Source organism: Falco rusticolus, chromosome 12 (assembly GCF_015220075.1).
Source record: "Falco rusticolus isolate bFalRus1 chromosome 12, bFalRus1.pri, whole genome shotgun sequence".
Classification (NCBI taxonomy): domain Eukaryota; kingdom Metazoa; phylum Chordata; class Aves; order Falconiformes; family Falconidae; genus Falco; species Falco rusticolus.
Genome location: NC_051198.1, coordinates 27636971 through 27660522, shown reverse-complemented (window position 1 = coordinate 27660522; position 23552 = coordinate 27636971). Strand labels below are relative to the sequence as shown.

The window sequence follows — 23552 nt, the reverse complement described above, 5'->3', positions numbered from 1 at the left end:
GCTATTTAATAGCATAGCAAAAGTCTAGGCAGAGATGAATCTAAGCTTAATGAGGTGTCTTTGAGGTTGTTTTTATTTTAATTTAATTGGCCTCAAAATGGAGGTGGGGTAATAATCATCTAGAATTAAGCCTAAGTTTATTGAATGATTTTTCAGAAAACTATGATCTCATGAAAATGCAGAAGGGAAGGTGGAGAAGTAATCGATAAGAAATACCGTGTGATCAATGCTACCTACTTTTTTGCTAGCATGACATAGCAAACAGCAAATACTAAAAACCGTCCAGATCACTTTTCCTAGCAGATTAGTGCATATTCCAAATCGGGTGATTTTTTTGTTTATCTGATTAGTTGCATGAAGGTAATGGTTTATTTGCTTGGTTGTTCTTTTTCTCCTGTCCATTTTTTAATTTAAGATCTTCAGGATTGAGCGTGAAGGAGAGAGTCAGCGTTACAAGCCATTTAAGCAGCTTCATAATCGCCAGCTGCTGTGGCACGGTTCCCGCACCACCAACTTTGCTGGTATACTCTCGCAGGGTCTCCGGATAGCTCCTCCTGAGGCTCCTGTGGTACGTTAAACAGCTTCTCTGGCTGCCTCCATCCCTGTGCCCAGAGATTGCCGCAGTCAGAGACAACCTAAATAGGAGAATTTGGGGGGGAGGGGGGCAGTGTTATCTCTCAGCATGCAGACAACATCGTATGTCCAGAGTGGATTGCTGACTGGTGTCCACGAGAGCTTGAGTTGCAGCTTTGCTCCCCTGGGAGCCCAGCCAGGTGGATTCAATGCTGCCTTTGTGTTATTGTCTCAATCTTTTTTTGTTTTGCTGCTTGCAGACTGGCTACATGTTCGGGAAGGGCATCTATTTTGCAGACATGGTATCCAAGAGTGCCAACTACTGTCACACATCTCAAGCTGATCCCATAGGCTTAATACTACTGGGGGAAGTTGCCCTTGGAAATATGTAAGTAACTTATGAAGAGTATTTGCTGAACAAGCTTAATATATCGTGGTACAAGGCGATGCTAAAATTGCAAGCCTTTTGTTCAGTGTGAAGAAAGAGCACGTGGTATTTCATTAGAAACAAGATTCTTAAAATGAGAGCTATTTGGTTGGGGGGAAAAATATCAGTGTTTCAGGTCTAGAATCTTGTACTAAATGCCAATATTGTTAAAATCAGTGACTGAAAACAAAGAAGGGAAGGCAGCTAAGTTTCAGAAGTTACAATCTAAATTGACTTTATATTAACTCACCATAAACTGAAGCCTGTAAAAAATGTGATTTTTCATCAAGATAGTTTAAGATGAATATGAAATGCTATTGTGTGTTCTTTGTGCTGGCCAGGTATGAGCTAAAGAATGCTTCTCACATAACAAAATTGCCCAAGGGAAAACACAGTGTGAAAGGTAAGCATTAATAGTTGTCGTTGGTAATCTTTTATTGATGGCAAACTCACATTGTGTCTCTCTGCTTAGCAAAGAGAACTGTAGTCATTTCATAGTTGTATTTTATTTAAGAGTCTGCATAATGTTGCCCTGTAGTTGCATCTGTGTATGTGGCATTTTGAGGCAGGAGTTAGTACACTTGGTATGTCCATACTGAAGTTAATGTGTTACCTGAAGTTAAGGAGGAAACTTTCATTTGATATTACACAAGAGAAAATGTAAGGTGCCGCCTTACTCGCTTTCATCATAACAATACTGTGTATTTTAGAAGAAAGATGAGAGGTTTGATAGGTCAGAAGAATAATTGTTTAGCTTTCAAAGTGCCTTAGAAGCTTGGGGAAAAGGGAAAAGCTAAGAATAAAAGTTCAGAGGGAACAGCTGTTCTCATTACATTTCCCTCTGCAAAAAGCATCAGTATCTGGCACTGACAAAGGATGAGAGAAAAGACTCAGCTCTCTAATTCAAGCAAAAGAAATGGTAATCATTACCATCTTCTGTACTGAGATGGGAGAGTGGAGAACAGTAACGTTCAGTAATGAGTGAATGTGCATGTGTTCATTAATGGACCTAGGATATTAGAGCTATTAGTCTGGTCTGGTTTAGCTTTGATCATACAGATTATCTAATTAACAGCCAAAAGTCTTAAAATTCTCACTTTTAGTGTAGCAGCATATGACTACAACAGGTACAGTGGTGCTGAATTGAATAAACAGACTGTATTTTTTGTGTTCTTTTTAATATATTTTTGCACTTGGTCAGCATTTAAAAATATATGTGAAGTAATAATTGGCTGGCTGAGTAATTTCTTTATGTGCAAAATCTGTGTTTGCCTTCTAGATTTGTAACTTTAACGTTTTTTCCCTTTCTAGGCTTGGGCAAAACTGCACCTGATCCCACAGCCACTACCACCCTTGGTGGTGTAGAGGTTCCCTTAGGGAATGGGATCTCAACAGGAATTAATGATACCTGTCTTCTGTATAATGAGTATCCTTTGCTGTTATTTGGCTGCACACTGTGTTTGAGTGTTGCTGAGTTTAGCAGGATCTCGCTAATGTCAGTCAGGAGTTTTGGCACACTGTTCTGTTTCTTTAAGATATGCTTTGGAATACTGGGAGACAATTTAGTCTCTTCTCCAAGGGGGATGATTTTATAGTTGTAACACTTAAATTGTCATCCTGCAGAAAAGGGAAACAATACATGTAGCAATTAGCTGTTGCCCCCACAGGACTCGATACCTGAAGGCACTGGAGTGGCCAGACAATGCTGCCCAATAGTGTCTGGCCCAGGGACATGCCAGGACAAGGGGTGGGGAATGCAGCCTGTGGTTTCACTTCACTCCAGTTTGGTTTCTTCCTTGTGGTGCTGTGGCTGGCCAGCTTGGCCAGGAGGAGGTGGGGGAGCCAGCGCTGTGGCTTGATGGAGTCTCATCACACAGCTTCTCTTGTGTTCCCCACACCCTTTGCAAGTATTGAGGTCGACCTCAGGTGCCCATCAGAGATGTGGCCATTAAGCCTCTTTCTAGGCAGAAGTGCACCCAAATGAATGGGTGCTCAACATTCACAAGAGGTCACAAGAATAAGTAATGTCTAAGGTTCCAGGTCAGTCTCTTCACTGCCCTCTGGGTTGCATAGAAGCTGTCTTCTCGCTTGGTAAGGTGTTTTCCTCTTACAAGCAGTTTTGGCAACAGAACTCATGGCAATGGTGTTTTTATCTTGAATTTTCTTAAATATAGCATCTGTCTTGGTCAGAGAATAAACTAGAATACACTTGTTATTAGCTAATTGAGGTACCATGTGCATTCGTTTTGTTTTACACCGTGTTTAATGGGGATGCTTTTCATCTAAAACTGGGATTAGAGGTAAGTTTGAGGCCTAAAGCACTGAGAAACACGTAGGTGATCTGGGACAGTCTTCTGGGAAAAAAATGGTGTGTTCATAGGATGTGCAAGCACTGCTAACCGTTGTAGAACTCTTCTCTTTGATTCCAGTTTGGATTTTTTAGTAGGAAATTAAGAGGATTTTAATGACTTTGTGCTAGATGGTAGCAGTAGAACTGCAGTTACAACTGTAGATGCCAGCTCCGTAACTGCAGATACCATCTAGACTACATCGCTCCACTGTTTGGTTAGTGGGACAGATGATGTGTGCTACGGCTCTGGCTGACAAAAAATACTCTTCAAGAGCTATAGCCTTATATCTAAAGTCAGTTCATCTACCTGTCACTCAGGATTCCTGCTGCACCATCATTAATTCTCCATATGACTGCTAGTTGCTTGTTTCTAACTATTGCATAAAACATATTCGGATTCAAAGAAAATTCAGATTTAAAGATTTATGGTTTGATCTGTTAGAACTGCTTAATCACACAGGCATCTCTATGGTAACTTCAGCTCAAAGGTGAGGTTTGACTGTGTTTTGAAGTTTTTCTGTGTTGATATCAGCAACTGTAATTATTCCTTAACATTATTCCCAGATATATTGTGTATGATGTTGCTCAGGTAAACCTGAAGTACCTGCTGAAACTGAAGTTCAACTATAAGACATCACTCTGGTGAACAGTATTTAGAAGCCCTGTTAGACTTATACTGTAGTTACACTATAGCGTTGACTTCTGACATGCTTACGCATTGACTTCTCTTACCAAGATATCAAGAGCTAAACTGCAGAAGAGGTTACTAAATCCTATTTAGTACAACACTTAGTGAAAGTTTTATATAAACGTGTGGCAACACATGGACCTGAATTCTGATGAGAACAAGTACCTGGTTTTGTTTTATACCACTTGTAATTTTGGGGTTTTCAAGTGTTTCTTTTAATTGACCAAACTGACAGAAAAAAATATCAAGGTTATGTTTTTAGCCAAACAGAGCAGGGCAATAGCAGAGAAGGAACTTGAGGATGTTTGCGGTATTTGCTCTGTTAAGGCTTCCTCTTGTTTAAGATGCCCATCTTCAGTTTTCATTTGAATAAATGATAAATGTGCATTTATTTTGAGGTAAAAAATAAAAGCTAATTTCATACTAACAGCTTTATGTTTCAAAACTCCCAAATTGTTTTGGTTTTGAGTCACGATTTAAATGTATTTGGTAGAATGTTCTTAAACATGATATATCTCTCTGAAGATCAAATGCCAAATATTGAGATCTGTAGTCACGTTTCAGGAAGTCATGGAGAAATGAAAATTTGGACTTTCCACTGAGACTTCATCTGTCAACAGTTGGTGCGATAAACATGGAAAATTAATTTGTGGATGTTTTGAATTTAGTATTAGCCCCAATAAACCTCCTTTAAATATCTACCTTCAATGTGATGTAAGTTGGTTGTTGTAGACTTATGTCCTAACAAAGCCATAAGTTGAATTTGGGCTCAAGCTTCACTCGTCATGACTTAGTGAGGTCTGTTGCCACTCTGTGGGTAGTCTTGAATTCCCTGACTTGAAACGTCAATATAAACTAATAATTTCAATGTTTAGTGATGTTTTGCTACTTTTCACTTTCAGTAAGTCATTGAGCAGTATGGGAGTGCTAGAGCAACATCAGTTCTTTCTCGTCAAAAATGACTGATCTCCCTGACCTGTTGGGGCAAGTTGGCTAATGCCCAGGGACATTAGCAGGACGTTCACTCTCTCTTCCACTGACAGTTCCCTTCCCAAGAAGAGACAGTTCAAGCTCATTCTGACGGTTGCAGCTTTGGTCTTTGGTAACCTGCGCAGAAACAGCAGACTAGATTCCTAAAGCATTGTCATGTCCCAGTGCCCTTTGAAAAAAGGAGTTTGAAGCCAAAGCGGTTGCTAACGGTGCAGCTGCTCCCAGGACCCCTGAAAGGAGAGGAGGATGAGGAGTGATGGAAAACAAAGCTGCTGCTGGGAGAGAAGGAAGTGTGGAAGGACTGGGTAAGTCGTATGGCTTGAGGACAGCTCAACACAAGAGAATCAATTGAGGTTGGTGCTAGTGGGCTTTGAGGAGAGTGGCCCTTGTCTTCTGGTTCTTCTGTAGCCTAACCAGTGGCTAATTACTGTTCTGATTCCAACAGAAACTTTTGGTTGGTCACTTAAGTATAATCCTGTCAGTCTCTGAAAGACAGCATGGGAAGTGGTTGTTTAGTTGTGAGGTGGATTCCTCCTCCCCTTGCAAAACAAACGAAAAACCAACCAAACAAAAAAACCCGCAGGAATTAAAGGTAGATGCTTTCAGTGTTCCGTCACCTGTACCACAGGCAGCTCAAAATTCCCTTTTGTTCCAACCTGAGCAGCACAAGGAGTGCTTTACATGTATGCAGTGCTCAGTTATAATTGTAGCACAACCGGGTATATTGCAAGCTGTCTCTGGCCTCGCAAATACAGCAGTAAAAGGTACGGTGGGACAGGACCTTCTGGAGCGGCAGCATGTGCCCTCTGGGGACTGTAGGAGAGCCCTGGTGTGGCTGTCCCGCAGGGAGATCTAATGTGGATTCAGGTGCTGCATCTGCTACCAGCTTGTCTGACGGCAAAGCGGACCTGCTCCTGAAAACAGGCACTGGTGCCGCTGTGACCCAGCATAGAGACGGCCTCTCCCCGGGGCCACACTGGGAAGAGCAGCACGGTGACAACCACCGAAGGCATTAGTTCTGGAGTATGTGCAGGAAGCACAGCTGAATGAATAGGCAGCCCCATTTCTGTCAAAAGTACTGGAAAGGAATGAGTTGTCAAGACAGTAGGTCCCATGACATCCTCTGCTTTTTTCAGAGAAGTGATGTTGAGGAATGACTTCTGATACAAACACTAAACTGCAAAAAGCAGCAATTTATAAATATTTAAGCATTTTATCTTTATTTAGCGTGGCTGGAGGCTCTGTTGTACAATAGCTTGCAAATGTTAAAGATAGTCCATGCAGTTTATGTGAATTGGGTAAACTGAAGGAATACAGCCTAGGCTTACTGATTGGCAGTCAGCGTGAATTGTTTGTGACTTGCCCGAGTTCATGCAGGAAAGAAGTGGCTGCAAAAAAAATACAATACAGGTCACCCAATGCAGTATTTTAGCCCTAGAACAATCTTGGTACAGCCTTTAATGAAATCCACACACCTCACCTTCTGTTTCTAATCAGAGGAAAGGGGGAAAAAAAAAATCACCAACCCAAATAATTTATATATGTAAAAAGACCTCTGGGCACATCAAGTTCTCAATACCGTAAAGAGTTGTACTCATGAGTCATGCACTGTTCGTAACTATTGAGGTTTTTGCTTCAGCTTGCTTTCTGGAAGACTGCTTCAGCCTCTCTCTATGAGTTCTGGGGACGTGATTTTCTGCTGAAGTGTTTTTGTGGCCAATTTATATCCCACTTACTATTTTGCTTTAATTACTTTTATACATGTGGTGAGCCCCCTAACTTAGTCCATTATACTCTCACTCCTGTTATGACCATTAAAAAAAATAGTTTCCACTGTTGTGGAACACAGGCATCAGACCAAGAGCTTGTGCTTTTACTTTCAAGTAAATGCCAGGCTACTTCTCCAGAAATCCATTTTGGAGATGCAGTGGCATCTATGAGAAGAAATGCAGATGTAGATCCCAGCCAAGATGACTTGCTGGTTTTCATTTGTTCCCGTGTGAAAGTAGCATGCGGGCAGTGGGCACTGTGGGTCACTTTCACGGAAAGTGAGAAACACAAGTACAGTCTGAAAGCAAGAAGGAGGAATGGCCTCCCAACAACTGAAAGGGGAGACTACTGCTTCTCCCGCCCCCTCGTTACAAATTCTAATTTCATAATGTGATGAATGCAGTAGGACTCAGACTTTACAAGAACATGCTTTGGTGACTGAAGAGAATGCTCTTTGCCAGCTGTCTGTGCTTTTCTTCCTACTACCAGGGCCTGTCTAGGGGAGGAGAAAAATGACACCCTAGCTGTCTCCTGTCCCCGGGATGTAGTGCTACCTGCACTGTGCTTACAAGACTGATTAGTAGGTGGTGTAACCCATGTCTTAATACCATCTGCAGAAATTAAGAAGAAACAGGAGTGCGGAGGTGCTTTCTGCAGTATTTGGGTGCACACCGTTAAGAGCAGGTTCCTAACGCGACCCTTTGGGAAAGGGAATGGCGTGGGTTGAGTGAAGCCAGTTTAAAGATCTCCCTCCATCTGTGCGAGGCAGGTGACCAGCAGTACCTAATGGCAGGTTGTTCGCAATGAGCGCAGGTGTTCTCTGTCACTGTGCCTGCCTATCGGAATAGTTGTGTGGCTTCTGTGTCACTCAAGTGCAAACGGCAAATCTGCCAGAATGGTAGAAGGACGCACTGGAAACATTGTGTATTGGTCTGCGTACTGGCAAATGGCACCGGCTGTGGCTTTGTCAAACAGGGTTGCATCTGTGTGACTCAGAAACAGCATGCACAGGAGAAATGAAAAATCAGAATATAGGGATACTGCAGCAGCCATAAAAGGCCAAGATGTAAGAGGCCTTTTGTAGCAGGAATCGTCGTAATATGGTGGTGTTACCCTTTCAGCACAGTGAATGGTAGCAGTTTCTGCTAAATATTTTCCAAATGCAGCTGTTGGAATGAAATGAAGGAATACCCAGCATCATGTTCTTGGGAGCTGAATTCTACCTTCTGACCTGGTAGTTTTTAAGGTGGTCGGCAGGAGGTGTTGGGGGCAGGGGGAAAGCTCTCTTAGTTTTTTCATGTGTTTTCTAGGGTTATCACAATGTACAAAAAGCCCTGAGAGGCACTGGGGTTTTTGGTTTCATTTTTCCTCTTCTAGAAATTCAGGCTCTGAAGACTGTTGCAAAATGTGATGGTGGTGTAGAAAAAAACTTCTCTTCCCTCCCCTGAAAAGCTCTTGCCTTGGTGACAGCTCTTAGCATCGGGGTGGCACGGGGCAGCTGCTGCTCTCAGCACAGCGAGATGTGATGACAAGGTTTACAAAGCACAGCTGTGAAAGTCTTGCTGGAGATCAGTGTTTTCTGTCAACTGTGGAAGTCTCGGTGTCGCCACTCTTAGCTGAGCGTTAGCATACAGCCCTTGGAACACGGGGAGCCTAGCTGAAATACAGGGACGGGATTAGTGTTAACACACTATTGTTTACCTGAGCCTGGAAGGTCTGGTCCACCTCAGGTCTTTTGGGTGGTGGAGGTGTTTTATTAAAGGAGAAAGCTGTACAGGGTTTAATGTGTAGCTTTGGCCTTTGAGATAGCACAGATTACTATTTTGTTGGTTTCTGTTACTAGTTTATTTGGTGTTATGCCTGTGCTGCTTTGCATCTCTCTGCTGTAGTTGCTTTGCTTAGTGCTGTGCAGTACAGAAAGCTCTTGCTGAAGTGTCTTAGGCCCTTTGGGGGCTAAAGGGAAGGAAGGCTGTTTCAACAGCCTTTCAAAGTGACCTGGAAAAGCGGGTGGAAATGTGTGCTAGGCTTTGTCTTCTCTTTTTACATTTTTTTTTTTTTTTTTTAATTCTGCTACAACGTATATAGAAAGCCCTTGGGGAATTTCTAAAGGATTCTACTCTGTTTGTTTCTTCTCTTAGAAACTCACTTTTTTTCCTCTTAAGCGCAAGGGCAGCATTGATTTTTTTTTTTTTTTTATTATTATTGTTTGTTTTTTAAAATTCTTTAATAACATGACCTATATCCTGCCCATCTCAACCTGCCAGAGCGCCTAGTCATCTGAGTTCACTAGCAATTTAAGAACTATATATATAATTTTCTGTGTTTTGCAGAATCCTTGGTTTAACCTAGATGCTTTTAAAGAGATGCAAACAGGCATAGTGTCCATTTTGCATTACACCACGGTGCTGTTGGCAGTATACTGAAGATGTAATACAGCTGTAGCCTTGACTGAGATACATTGTTTATTTTTCAGTTTGCATTTCCATATATTAAAAAAAGGGTGGGGCAAAGGAATTTTGGTTGCTCTAAGTAGCAGTAGGTGCTGTTGTCAAAGCCCAACATACATAAAGAGCGTGGTCCATAAGCATTTTTGGTGCTTGTTGTTTGCCTCAATATCTCCATGCTTAGATTCCTTGATGCAGAGACCTGGGGGGGGGGCTATTCCAAGGAAACCATCTCTGCTGCTTGCAGAAAGCTGTCAGCTGTGATGGCCGGGGGCTGCATTAGAGGGCAGACCAAGACAGGGAGTTTGTTAGGCAACGGTAGGCTTGTTGGCTCTCAAGCGAGACCTTGACCTTCAGGCCTTGGCCTCGGTGAGCGTTTCAGTTGGCTCTTGCGGAGGAGTGCCACAGACCAGGACTGATTATGCTGGGGTTTTTGTTCTTATCGGTCACCCCTCCTGTAGCCTCACCTTTGCAGGCATTTTGTTTAGGCATGGGACAGGTGAAAAGCAGAGACAAGGAAAATAGGTGGAATTTAGCAAAAAATTAGTATTTAACAAAGGAAGATGGACAGAATATAAAGGTTGTTTAAAGGCACTAAGCTAGCACGGCTCCTTTAGGGAGCCCCTTCGGACCAGTGGCAGCCTACCACCCGGAGCCGCCCGTTCCCCCTCATCCCGCCAGGCTCCAGGAGGCCCGCGGGGGGGAGCGTACAGTTTCTGTCACAGGCGCGGTTCGCCCTCGTACCGAAGCGGATCGGGACGAAGCCCGTTTCCCCTCCGCGGGAGCGCGGGGCGAACAGCCCGCCGCCCGTCCCCCTCCCCTCAGCCGGTGGCTCCTCAGGGCGGCGAACGCCCGTTAGCCGCATCCCCCCCCGTTTCCCGCCTGCCCCGCGCACGCGCGCGCCGCGCGCTCGGCCCGCGAGTGCCGTCCCCGCGCGGCAGCGCCGCCTCGCGCAAGGCCCCGTCTCCTCCCCCAGAATGCACCGCGCCAGGCAGCCTTTGAAAAAGCGGCGCGGCTCGTTCAAGATGGCGGAGCTCGATCAGCTGCCTGACGAGAGTGAGTAGCGACCGGTGTCCCTGCCGCCGCCGCCCTCCCGGCACCGCCGCCCCCTCGCCCTCGCCTCCCCCCCGCTCCGGCGGGACGCCCGCGCCGCGCCCCGCCGCCGGCCCGCCTCCCTCCCTCTCGCCGTGGGCGCTGTGCGGGGCCGGAGCCCGAGCCTCCTCCCTGGCAACCGGGCCGGCCCGTCCCCCCCCCCTCGCCCCGCCGCCGCCGCCCCTCCCGGGCGAGGCTCCGGCCCAACCGGTGGCGCGGGGAGGGCGGCGGGCGAGGGGCTCCCCCCTGAGGGTGCGACCCCCGTTGCCCTCGGGGGTGCCGGGGCTGGGCCCCCCGCCCCGCCCGGGTGAGGCGGCGGGGCTGCCCGGGCGTCACCTGGCGGGCGGGGTGCGGGGTAGGGGCGCGGCGCGGAGGGCGGGGGGTGCGGGGCGCACCTGACAGCCGGCCCTGCCGCCGGCACCGGGGCGCTGCGGGGGAGCGGCGTCCTGCCCCGGGCTGGCGGGCGGGCGGGCGGGAGCAGCCCCGTGCTCCTGTCCCTTCCTTCGTCCTAGGGGGGAAGGAGGGCTTAGTGATCGCAGTACGGTGGGAGCACCTCTGAAGGGCTGGGGGCGGAGGGTGTGCACATTGCATCTAGGGGGCACTGATAAATGCGGAGGGAATCTCTCAAAGACCCTGTATTGTCTGTCAGTAGATGAAAGCTGGTCACACAGGAAGACGGCATGAAAATACATGCTTGCTTGTGTATGTACATACAGACCTATACATCTGCATAGGGTTTGTGTGGATGTCATTTGCAGTGCACATGAGGGTTAGATAAAAAGTTGGGTATAGATGGAAAAAATACATGTGGTGTTGTGTATATGGATTCATGCATGAGGTACTTGAGTGTTACAGAAGAGGAAATTATTCAACGTAAAACATGTCTACATGCTATCTTGACATGTTTTCTTACAAACTGTAAATATATGCTAAGCTAAAACTAGGGCATTTAGTGGTTTCAATAAATGTGCACACAATAGGGTAGACTTTTTTGGTGAAACCATTTTGTTCATTGCCATGCAAGTTCACAAACGTACCAACTATTTCTATATCAGAAGATTCTCAGAGTTGAAATCTTGCTTCTGACTACTCTGTGTAGGTCTTTGTTACAACTCGTGACAACTGTCAAGAGCAAAATTGGTTAATATGCATACGTGGCCAGTGTCATGGTGTTAACTGAACAGATTTATGAAGGATCATCATAAATTAAGGATAGAACTGACACTCATTTTGGTACAGCTCAGTCATGTACGCTGTACCACATTAGAGTCTGATTAATACAAGTCATGGACCAGCTGAGACAACTGTAATTAACAATTAGCAATGGTTTATTGCTTATTGAATCAACCTTCTTTCTTCGCTAAAATGGACAGTGTTTAAGTTACTGTTTCTCCTTTTGCTTTACCTGTCTCCCAGGTTATGTTACCTGGAAGTTTTTCAAGAAGTTAACAAAAGTATGAAAAGTAACTTTTTGTCTCTGCCACCTTTATCTTGCCTACAGTGGGATTAGGGGGATTTGACAGGTCTGTTGCTTTACCTGTCACAGATACTAGAATAGAGTGTGCTGTTCAGATTCGCTTAGGACTGTGCTATACTGCAGACCCTTGCCAGCAGTGTCGTTATGGTATCTGCTGAGCAGGTGAAGCAGACACACAGTGCATGTATTTATGAAGGTAATAGACTTCTGCTCTGCTGACCTTCCCTCTAAGGTTTGTATTTACCCAAGTTTGGCACAAGTAGGGGATGTTTTGGTTTTTCATCAGATAGGAAGCTTCATGTTTTCTCTAGTGCTGGTGTTGGTAAACAGGTAGAAATGTGAAAGTTTCAAAGAGTGTTTGCCTTGTGCATCCATTCCTATTCTTTCCAACTTTGGTGCACTGGATATTTCCAAATTACACTGTAACTATTGCTGCACATATTTCAAGTTACACTAACTATCACAGCACATAATTGTTTCATTTCCAGTCCTATACTTAAGATGTAAACTCAGTTCTGACTGATTTAATACTGACTTTGTGCAGCTTTTGGTCTGCAGCTTGATGTATAAGGGATAATAACGGTAAGCATTGCAAAATTGTTTTTGGAATCTTCCACGGTGCAGTACAAAGATGATACTAAAAAAGTTAGATTAGTTCATGACTAACAAACAGGCTTTCAGATTTATGTATCACCCCTGTGAATTTTCTCCAGCATAGTTTATAGTAAAGTAGTAGACCATAACTGAGTTTTCACATTAAAAGAATTATAAGTAAACACAGCATACTCAGCGACAAGAAAACTGACATTTTGCAGTGTGGTAAGGAGTATGTAGTTTCACTTTCAAATTGGAAATCTGATTAAGCGGAATTTGTCCCAGAGTATTCTGATTACAGAACTTGCCGGAGAGCAAGTAGGTGTTATGCAGCTGGGCAGTGAATATTCCTTAACCCAGCAGGGAGATGAACATAATGCACATAGTTGTCTCTCATAATGTGTGCTTATTTTATCTGCTAAAGTTACTATTGTTCCATTCTTCTCTAAAGCTGACATTCTGTCCTTTTGGAATGGATAAGAGAGTTCACACTGGCCACCTTAAAAATGAAGAACATGGTAATGCGTAAGTTTATGTGCATTTCTTGTAGTTGAGGCCTTTTCTTACTAGTCCTGCCAGGGGAGAGGGATCTGGTAAACTGGGATGGAGCAAAGTACTGTGAAGAAAGAAAGATTCTGTGGCAAACCCTCTAGCTGAAAAATTCCAGAATTTTAAAGGTCCCAACTGCAGAAGTACTTCCAATACTGGTAATTGGATTTATATTTTGCAGAAAAAATTCATTTCTGCAGACTGTTGGGTTGGTGCCAGATGAGTGACTAATTTTAGTCAATGCATTTTTTTCACCCGTCTTATCTCCTGGGAGTTTTGCAGTGGAGGTAAATGGTGGGCAGTTTTACTGCTGCAAACCAGATGGCTATTTCTCTCTGTCTCAGAAGAGGAAAACAGTTGATTGTATTGGGCTGTACATAATGCTGCCCTGTCTCCTGCTCCTAGTAATAACCATCTTATTTATGGGTTATTCAGTTATAAAATACATGCAATGAAGCTGAGGTGAGACTTGGATAAAACAGACAATATGTGCAAATGTGACTACAAGACCGACCTAGTCCCAGTAGAGACAGAGCTCTGCAGACACCACCACAGGCAAAGCTGTGTCTTGGTGCATTCTTTTGCACAAGTCAGTATGAATGAGGAGGACGTCTGAAATCAGCTCTGTAAAAGTGAGAGTGAGATCTCATTTTTGATAGAAGTGAAAGCATGCTTAGCTAACTAAATTGTCATCAGCATGGTGCTGCCGTCAGCCGTAAACCACTGAGCTGCTGTGGAGCACAGTGTTTCTGTGTTGTACGTAGGCAAACACCAACAAGTGGCAGGTGAATTAGGGAAGGAAGCAGTGCTGGGTGTCAAAGCATTAATTAACCTTTTACAGTATGAAAGCTGAGAACAGTCATATATTGCCAAATATCATATTGGTAGACATTGCTGGTGGTGTTTCTAGGACCTTGTGTTTTAGGACAGGCAGAAGAAAGGGACAAGCATCTTTCTGCATGGCCTTTTATCCCATGGATGGAGCTGCGCAAGTCATTGTCCTTACCCCCAGCACAACCTTATGCTGTGGTTCACAGGCACCCTGCCCCTGCTCTGCTCTGACACTTTCATGGATAGCTGGACGTAGGATGTGGCACATTCTAGTCCCAAGAGGCCGTGAGCCCTAGCACCACTGTGCTGTGGACATTTGAGGCAAAAATCAGCAGAACTGTATGAGATTACAGCATTTGAAAGAAAGCTCGATATTAGTTTTGTGGCTGCTAAATAGAACCCACAACTAATAATTTTGGGATCGTTTGTGCTGCATACCTTTAAAATTGTATGTTACCATGGTATCAACGTATTGTCCGTTATAAGAATACAGTGTTTCAAAAAGAGGGCTTTGGTATTGTGGGTATTGTCTACACAAGTTCTGTGAAAGGGCTTACATGGCTGAAAAAAATATTTCCATCCAGTAGTTAAATTAGGTTTTGGAAATGCATTGATGTCAGTTTATTAGTGGGCTCAAAGCATGAAGGAAATACTGATTTATGATTGAAGCGAAAAGTTATTGTTCATTTATTTATTTATTTGTTTACCTCTTCAGCAAGCCCAGAGTTTTGGGGGAGCTTAAAAGCTACCTGAAACCTCTGATAAGTGTTTTTCACTTTCTAAACTTTCCTGAATAAGCCATCCTTTTAGTGGCCAATTGTTTGAGATGCTTCCTCCACTGGAACAGCTTGCGCCGTGCTTTTGTAGATGAATGATCGCTCGGAGGGTTAATGACTCAACATATAATAAATGCTCATGTTTTTCCCTTCTCCATGATTTTCCTCTGTAACACCATTTTTAGCGTTGGTGATGTAGTTTAATTACAAGGGGTTTTGAGGTAGTCGTGCAACCAATGTTAAAGTAACTGCTCACCTGTGCAGAATTTAGACAAAATAATGTAATGATCTGGAGAGGAAAGGTTTTACATTATTTAACTGCTTATTTGGATCCTAGAATTTTCTAGATTAATTTAGATAAGCCCCTTGTGTCTACACATTAGTAAAATCAGTAGCTATGGTACATCCCTGTGGTTACTTGTAACCTTTAATTTCAAATTTGTAATCACTCATTATGAATTAATTATAAAAAAATCTGAAAATACTTTCATAAGTGTAATGTGCTTGTCTATGTTCCTGTTCAAATTTTAACATCAGCTGTTGGGAAGCTGTACTTAAACTGCTTTGCTTCATGTTAGTACTGAAAATACACCTCAGGGCATCCACAACTGCCCGTATGGAATTGCAGTCATACTCCACCTCTTCAGTTACAGTGTTTTCAAATGAGGGGAGACCATAGATGCTTGTTTTTAAACTTAAACCCAACTTTAACTTTTGAAAAGGAGAAAAGCTTTTGTTCTTTTTTCCCATGCCTCAGAGCCCATTTCCACATCAGCAATACTTTTTGGAGGGCAAACTGTCAGAGTTCCTTTTTAAATCTGTGTGTACTGCTCGCAGAGCAGTTAGAGGAGGGTTTTTAGGCTCTCTTCATGTAATCCTCAATCCTCTGTGTGTGCTCCCTTGTGCTGGGAGAAGGAGGCTGGAGCTAGAGGAACGATTCCTGGTGGCCGTGCTGGTGCAGGGAGGGTGGTGGGTGAGGACTAGGGGAGCTGTCCATCTGCTGGACCCCGCATGGGCAGCCACTGGAGCTGGCCCAGCCTCTAGCTAGCCTAGCATGAAAACACCAAGGTCCTTATCATGCTAGACTTGGTGGACTCGAGGTTATTTAATTTTTTTTATTTGGTTTAACATGGACTTCCTGAAAATGACTTCTTGCAAATGTTTAAAACACATAAATACACTTATTCCTGACTCTGGGTTACTAATGAGCTTCCTGTTACCATACTATTAAATGCCTCATAATCTAGCGTGCAGTTATTTTTACTGCACATCTGTGCTGCACATATTTTACAGATATTATTTTTTTTAGGTCCAGAAAAGGCCGTTGTAATCCTCTTGCATTCTTCATTAAACATGCTAGGATACTGGTATCTGGAACTTCTGTGCATTGGTTCCATGTTTCCTTTTTAGCCGTAGTTTTCTCTTTAAAAATAGATGTAAACTTGGTTTAAAGATCTGCAATGATAGGGAGCTCGACATGCCCTTTTGTAGTATAGTTACATAAAATCTGTTTAACCTGAACATATCCAATGTTAGTTTCTGACAAACAGATGTAGTTATGCCTTTCCATGTAAAAAAAGGCTGCAGAGCTATTTACTGTCTGAATTGTCTTCCTTTGTAGATACTTGTGATCAGTGCAGATCTTGACCTTCTTTGGGAAGAACAAGATTGGAGTGTCTTGACTTTCTCGCAATAAGGCATGTTTATAGATCTTCAAATCTTTCCCCTAGCTCTGTCCTGAATCCTTTCCTAATTTTTCAGACTTAGTCAAGTATGAACACTGTGTTCCAGTATTAATTTACTAACAACATAGGCAAAGCAATACTCAGTAGGATACTAAGACAAGACTAAGGCAATCGTACAGTTTGCACTGGAATAGTATGCCAGTTAGGCTACTGAAAGCAGGCCTAGTTCCTAAGCCACTGCTGTGGTGAGCTGGCTGTGCTTCGTCCCTAGGTTGAGGGGTTTTTACTCTCTGTATTAAAAAGGTCATTTCCATGATCCTCTGAACCGGGAGGATCTGGAATTAGCTCTTAGCCATAATATGCTAAATGATGCATAGGCCTCATTTCTTCCTTTCCACCCATTTGTTTTTTTAGTGTTTGGTGTTTGTAGAAATGAAATCTGTGTCATTGTCATAATAGGTGTTTACATTCAAGCATGTCTCTATATTCTACTTTAATCTCTGTGTTTATAATTAAAATGCAGGTTAGAAAGACTGCCTATGATTATAATTTGTTATTCAGAACAGGAGTGTACAAAATTACTGGCGTTTAATGTCAGACTGGGATATTATAAATCTAATAATTACTTTGACTAAAATTTTGGATAGTTTTAATAAACTTAATCTGTCCTAAATCACTTTGCATTTTTTATAGTTTCTGAAATGCTTAAATATGGTTGGTTTTTATTGTAACATATTATTACTTAGAGGGTCATCCGAGTTTCTGTTTTTCTGGCCCGGTATTGCCAATCTAAATGGAAAAAGTAGGGAGGTGTACCTTCTTCACTTAAACAAGGCGTGTACCTTGCAGTTTGCTGTTGTTGCAGGTAGTCCCTAAAATCAACACAGAAGAACTTGACAAGAAAACCCTTGTAGCATATTGTTGCCTTTAAGGTAAAATTAAGCTTACGGACATCACCGTTGTAATTTTCTACCCTACATGTATTCTAATGCTTTAAGCTACAGAAATGTTGGTGTTAATAATTTTCTGCAACTTGTTACATTAAAATAGTTTAGTTTAACTTTGAACTTGCCTAGATCAGGTATTTCTTCTTTGGACATTTGTATTCCTAAATAAAGATGGCCTTTTCTGGTTACATTACTTCGGTTGCAGGTTAAGTGAAAACAAGTGAGCAGCCTTATTCTAGCATGCGTCTGTTGAAGATTAACTATCCCATGTGGAAAAATCCTTGGCAACTAATGCTGTTTTGGAGTGGTAGTCTTACAAAGCTAGAATGTAGCACACCAACATTCTTCTGTCCATCGCTTCTTTACCTGTTGTTTCTGATGCAAATCATCTAATGCCCTGCTCCACTGACCCATCATCAGTCTCACAGGTAAAGCACCTGAGTGTCATGGTTAGCAAAGGATCTCAGGCACTTCAGCTATGAGATTGCCACCACTCCCTGTATAAAGCTTTGCTGCCTCTTGCTGAGTTGTTTCATTTCCATTGTTGACATACTTACCCTTGACTGAATTGACTGAACTTGATTCATGTGAGCAAGATGGTCAGAAAAAGGGGAAAATGATTGTAAAATCAGTCTTGCAGATGCAGTGCCTGAGATCTTTCAGAACAGTGATTCATGCTGAAAAGCCAGCATCTCCGCTGGACGATCCTGATGACCCCACTTCTGCCTTTCCATCCCCAATGACATGTACTTTCCCCATGTTCTTAAACTGCTTGTACTTACTGATCTCTGCACACACTTCCCACCATCCCTTGTGTTAATTTAGGGGGACACTAGTTCTTCGCTGTTCTTGCTGTTACTGTTCAGGACTGTGTTCTTGGTTGATAGCAGGGTACCCATGTATTTATGCATGCACAGTGTACAGTATCTGATTGTTAGTATGAAATAATAAGAAAAGAAAGGCTTTAATCCTGTGCTACCTTTAATGTACAGCTTAGTTACAAGAGCTGAATTGACTGTGAATCAGATCATCATAGAAGCATGCTCCTGTATCAGTCACTGTTAGGTCTCCAACCCAACAAAGGTGATATGTCAGAAAAGAAATGTGTAAGAAGGGCAAGAGTATAGCCCAGGTTCATCACCTTGTTTTTGACATGTAATCCCTTAAGTGTTAGTTGTTGTAGATATGAACAGCGTGGGAGATACTGGGTGGAGGCCCTCTAAACCACCAGTGAGTCAAAACTGATTCCATTTCCTATCTTAAATATTTTTATTTTTTTTTTAAATAATAGAAATTTTCTTTCCTTTTTCTTCGCTTATTGAACTTTTTTTAACACTAGTTATAATAAGATGGCAGCAAACAAAATAATAAGATGAAAAAATAAGGAATGTGGGGGGGTGCCATTGCTGCACCTGTATTCAACAGTCCACCTCAAACCAAAATGCTGTTTCCCTGGAAAGGGGCAATAATTCATTTTTTGTCTCTGTGATATTTCCTGGAATGTATCCTCTTAGAAGCAAGGTTCTCTGGCACTGTGAAGTTACTGGGATTAGGACCTAGATACAGAACAGCCACAAGAAAAGGAATTTCTTGGAGTCTTCAGAGTCAGTACTGTTCTTGGAACAGAACTAAAGAGAAGCTGAAAGAGGGAGCAAGGAAAGTGAGGGGGAGAACAGGATGCATGCAAGAAGGAGTGGTTGCAACACTGGAACGTAACTGGAAAGATAAAGTTGATCTGAGGGAAAAGCATGAATCTGTGGAAGCATTATTATGCAGAAATATCTTTCCCATCTGCTAATGTACTTGCTTCAAACAGCTCATTCTTAGACATCTGAAAATTCCAGAGCATGAAGGCCATAGGCCCAGTTTTGTCCTTCCTGGCACAGAAGCGCTGCAGAGGTCCTACAGATGCAGTGGAAGGGGAGAAGTGACATTCTGATGAATGTGTGACACAGTTTGAACAATTCAAGCAAACTAAGGATCCTGTCTGCATTTATATCTGAACCTGGTGCCTTTCTGAATTAGGAGGTTCCACCAGGGCGCAACTAACTATCCATCTCCCTACTTGTGAACCAAGCTTAGAGAGCATAGGCTACTGCTTTTGTGGAAATTTTTGGCATTGAAGAATTTTTAATTGCTAGAAATAATTTTTTTAAAAAAGTAGTAGTGTTCATTACAGTTTCCTTGTCAATTGTGTAATACGTTTGCGACTGCATCAAACAAGCAGCCACATAGAAGCGTGTAGTTTGGACATAAAGCTTCTTCAGAATTTGCTGTGTTAAACAAAAGAGCTTGGCATCTGGAGCAGTTTTGTAGATGTGAAACTAAAGGGGAAAAAAAAACATTAATATCTTTTCAAGATTTATTGGGTAATAAACATACAATGCTATATTTAGTTGCCGTGGAGGGCGCACTGGGTTCACTCATTCAGCTGTGAAGTATTTAATATTAAATTCCACATTCAGCCTAAGAATTAATTAAGAATTGAGTAGACTCTGCATAGGCTCTACGGTTTGAAATAACTTATGATTTATGTGGACTTTTTGGTATATTGCAGGTTCTTCAGCAAAAGCACTTGTGAGCTTGAAAGGTAAGAAATTAATGTATTATTTATTTGTACCTAGTCTGACTTCAAAAAGTTCAAGAAAATAACACCGAGGAAGGTTTTTTGTTGAAATGTGATTGGTTTTGTTGTGGATATTTGTTAGTGCTGTAGACTAATAATCCTTGGTGGTTGAAACTATATATGTTGTGGTGTATTTAGACACTGCTTTTCTGGGTGAAATTCCTGAAATGTGTTTTTTATTCCTAAGTACTGCCTAGGCATCAGGATTCATGAGAAGATTGAGATAATCTTTTCTCTCTTGAGGATGAGATAGGGGAAGGATTTTTAGTGAGACCTGTACACATGACAAAATTGACATTAGGAACGCATCTCACAATCTCATCATGTTTTCTGTCAGCAAGTTGTGGGCTAAATCAAAAATCTGTTCCTTATATCTTTTGCTTTGTTGTTGTCTTCATGAACATTCAAGTACTTATAATCTGCCCAACAAAAAAAGTTTCTTAATATTTTACAAGGTTTTTACACAAGGAAGAAGACATAATCTGTGTGTGTAACTAATATAGGTTTATTTCAATAAAATTTTATATGCTTGTTGGTGTGCACCCACTTAATAATTTTTTAGAACCAGAAGGCAGCCAGGTCTTGTAGGGCTTTACCATCTCCAGGTTTCAGTTAAAGCCACAGTACAGCTGTCTAGATGTGGGTCAACCTGGCAGTGGAAGTAACTGATTCCAGTAAAGGAGGTTTCAAGAAATCTAAATGGTGTCAGGAGTAAAAAATGTTCTGTTCATGTTTCTCCTTGTACTAAAAATCTCTTAAATTTTTTTTAATTGGTGTTCAGAACTATTTAATAAAAATGTTGAAACTAAAATCCATTTGTAGTTGAATCCAAAGATGATGTTGCAAGTAACAAAAAATTATATTAGTAGTTAATTATGTTATGCTAGCTTTTGGTCAGTAGTTATCTTATAACGTACATATATGTATATGTATCTTAATGACATGATTTCTTCAAAACAGAGGGAAGTTTATCCAGTTCGTGGAATGAAAAGTATAATTCTCTGCAGAAAACACCGATTTGGAAAAGCAAGAATGCTGGTTCTGCAGTGGAAATGGTAAGAAGCAATAAAAAGACAGTTTCAGCACTGGTAAAATGCCACAAAATGAATCAAATCTAAGGATCAGAAAATTTGGCTCAGATTTATAGTTTCATAATTTCCAAATGTTAAGCTATGTCCTTCACAAGCAGTCTATACAGTTTGATATGAGATGAAAACATATTTTATAAATTAATAATCAAATTAAATTGCTGACGTTGTTCAAGGTAGCTTGTAATAACTTCCCCTCATTTTTTGTAAAGCAAGTGCTGTGTGAAATGTTTGTACTTATTCTACCACCTTGAACTTGGGAATCACCAGTTCTGATCAACCATTTGTTTTACCTCATGAAATATCTCACATCTAATTATGGCTGAGAACTGATGCGTAAAGAAAAGGAAGAGAAAATGTCATAATGAGCTTCCACCATTGTGTCTTCTGGGGGCCAGATTTTAACCCAAAAAAAGGAATGTCAGTGAAATGCCATGTAGTGTTCTGAGGTTTCATAGGAGACCTTACATTACAGAGTAATTTGGGGTGGAGGAATGAAAAGTAATGAGCCTGCAGCCTCCAAGGGCACGTGTCTGGTGTTTGGGTTGACCCTTGCCCTCTCTCTTTTTTAAATATTCCATTGTTGTTTCTTTCCCGGTTGTATCACATTCGAGCTATTCTCCACCTCCTCTACGTTACCGAACAATGTGGGTTTGGTTTGGTTTTGCCACCAGCTATATTGCACCCAGTACCTTGTTTGTCTACACCTGTAATACTGTGTGCTCTTTTTACTACACCTTGGAGAGTATACAAAATGCTGTCTCAATTGCGAGACGGATCTTCCTCCCATACTTTCCTGGTGCTGCCACCTTCTACAGCAATTGCAATCAGCTTGCCAACTATCACCTGTTTTTGTGAACTGTTTGTTTATTGGAAGCAAAGCATTATGTTTGAAAATGTATCACACTTGCCTGCTCTGCACGTAATAGAAATATCTGAGCAGCATCCAGCAGCGCATCAAGCAGTGTGACTGACATCTGTCATATGTAACTTGTTCTGTGATCTTCTCCCTGCAGAGAGAAACTTATATAGAGAAGGTGTTTATTTTGGTAGGATTTACACAGGTATATATACATACATGTTGCTATGTGTTTATGCTAGAGAACATAAGGTCTACAAAGTGCAGTTCCAGTGATCAGAACTTTGTGGTGGCCCTTAGCTCCTGCAGGAGTTCATGTCACATTTTTCTGCTGTTCCTCAGGAATGCTCACCTTCTCACAGCAACAAGCCTTACTGGTAACTTAAAAGATCGCATGTGCTGAAGAACCAAAGTCACTAGCCATAACATTTGACCAAAAACTTTGTCAATCTTTAGGTACGCTGGCTGTAGGTAATAAAAATGAGTCAAACTTTGAATGTAGCTCCGTGTTCTGTAGAAAGCTGGGAGGAAGACCAGAGGGTAGTCTGATGTGTTAGCAGTGGCCCGTGTTGCTGAGGTGTGATGTGGTCTTCTGCACTACTCTGAGTTCCCTGAACACTGGAAGTTTTGCAGACATTGTACCGTTGATTGAAAAATCTTTCAAAAAATGCCTGACCTATTTAGCTAACATGGGCAATACCTCTTTGCAATGCTTGTTATTTTATTCTCCTGTAAGGCACTGGCAGTCCAGACCAGTGAAATGCTTCTCAGTTTTGGATAGTGACTTTGGCAGCTTCTGTTGAGGATTGTAAAACAGTTCTCATGGTTTGGATCATAGCCTTAGCATAAGGTTGAAGGAATTCTTAAGCTTTGTCTAGATTGTTTTACTGTTTGTGTTTCTGTGTTGGCACGTGCTTTTCAACCAGTATAGTGTCATAAAATCAATAACTATATAGACATTTGGGAGAAAAAAGTTGTTCTGGAACCAGCATCTCAAATGTCAAGACTAAAATATAGTTGCAAATATTCAATAGGAACCTGGCTCTTCATCCTGTGGGCAGAATGCTGTGATTAAAAAGTCCTGGAGTTGTGCGATGTAACAGTTCTTATTGTTGGAACACGATTGTGGGTTTGTTTTCTTGCTCAAAAGTTAGAATAGTTCTCACCTTTCTTTTTGAGGATGAATAGTTTGTCAAGGATGGCAGAGATGTTATAAAAGAACATAAAGACATTGTAATTGAAATTTTTAAGATTGTTCTTAAGGTTTAGTGAGTTGGAAGATGTGAAGAGAGTAACAAACTAATGACGATGTTAATATGATGCGGGCACCATTCAGTTACCTTGCCAATATGTAGTTCTTCTGTTCAGTGTGTGTCTCTTTCCTGGTTTGTAACATCTACAAGGAATGGATGTTTTCTTCTGTGTGCTGAATGTGCATAGGTGTCTAGCACATACAGGGCACTATCGTTACTTAAATACTCTTGTGTAGTTATATGTATAAAATATATATGATTTAGAGTAAGAAAGGCACATTTCCCTGGGAAAGCTCCAGCTGTTCGCATGGCATGGGACAGACAGCACTGATTAATAGAGAATATCTCTTTTCAAACAGATACTTTAATCAGTCATAAACTTATTAAATGCCTTCTTAAGTGTAAATGCTTGAAGTTTTATTTCACTTTATTTGTTTATTTTGTTCCTGACTCCTATTAAGGGCTTATCTTTATCATCATTATTCTTCACATTGTGGGTGTTATAGATTTTATACCCATATCAACTTGTAGCA

General features: G+C 41.9%; 2 protein-coding genes across 8 annotated transcripts in view; both read left to right on the top strand.

Moving 5' to 3' along the window:
• The window catches only part of PARP1 (poly(ADP-ribose) polymerase 1), a 65246-nt gene extending 60500 nt beyond the window's left edge, over positions 1-4746 (top strand). For all 3 annotated transcript variants that reach the window (XM_037405386.1, XM_037405387.1, XM_037405385.1), the window contains 5 exons: positions 416-568; positions 834-961; positions 1342-1403; positions 2312-2426; positions 3915-4746. In XM_037405386.1, the coding sequence (XP_037261283.1) occupies positions 416-568; positions 834-961; positions 1342-1403; positions 2312-2426; positions 3915-3996 (540 nt within the window). In that variant the 3' untranslated portion in view covers positions 3997-4746. The remainder of the gene's footprint in view (positions 1-415; positions 569-833; positions 962-1341; positions 1404-2311; positions 2427-3914) is intronic.
• A 5449-nt stretch (positions 4747-10195) lies between these two features.
• The window catches only part of LIN9 (lin-9 DREAM MuvB core complex component), a 40001-nt gene continuing 26644 nt past the window's right edge, over positions 10196-23552 (top strand). For 2 of the 5 annotated variants that reach the window (XM_037405758.1, XM_037405755.1), the window contains exons 1-3: positions 10196-10298; positions 19751-19783; positions 20780-20874. In XM_037405758.1, coding sequence (XP_037261655.1) covers positions 10220-10298; positions 19751-19783; positions 20780-20874 — 207 coding nt within the window. In that variant the 5' untranslated portion in view covers positions 10196-10219. Of the gene's footprint in view, positions 10299-12722; positions 12924-17091; positions 17179-19750; positions 19784-20779; positions 20875-23552 lie in introns of those variants that run through there. The other 3 variants (XM_037405756.1, XM_037405754.1, XM_037405759.1) reach the window with 3 other exon arrangements.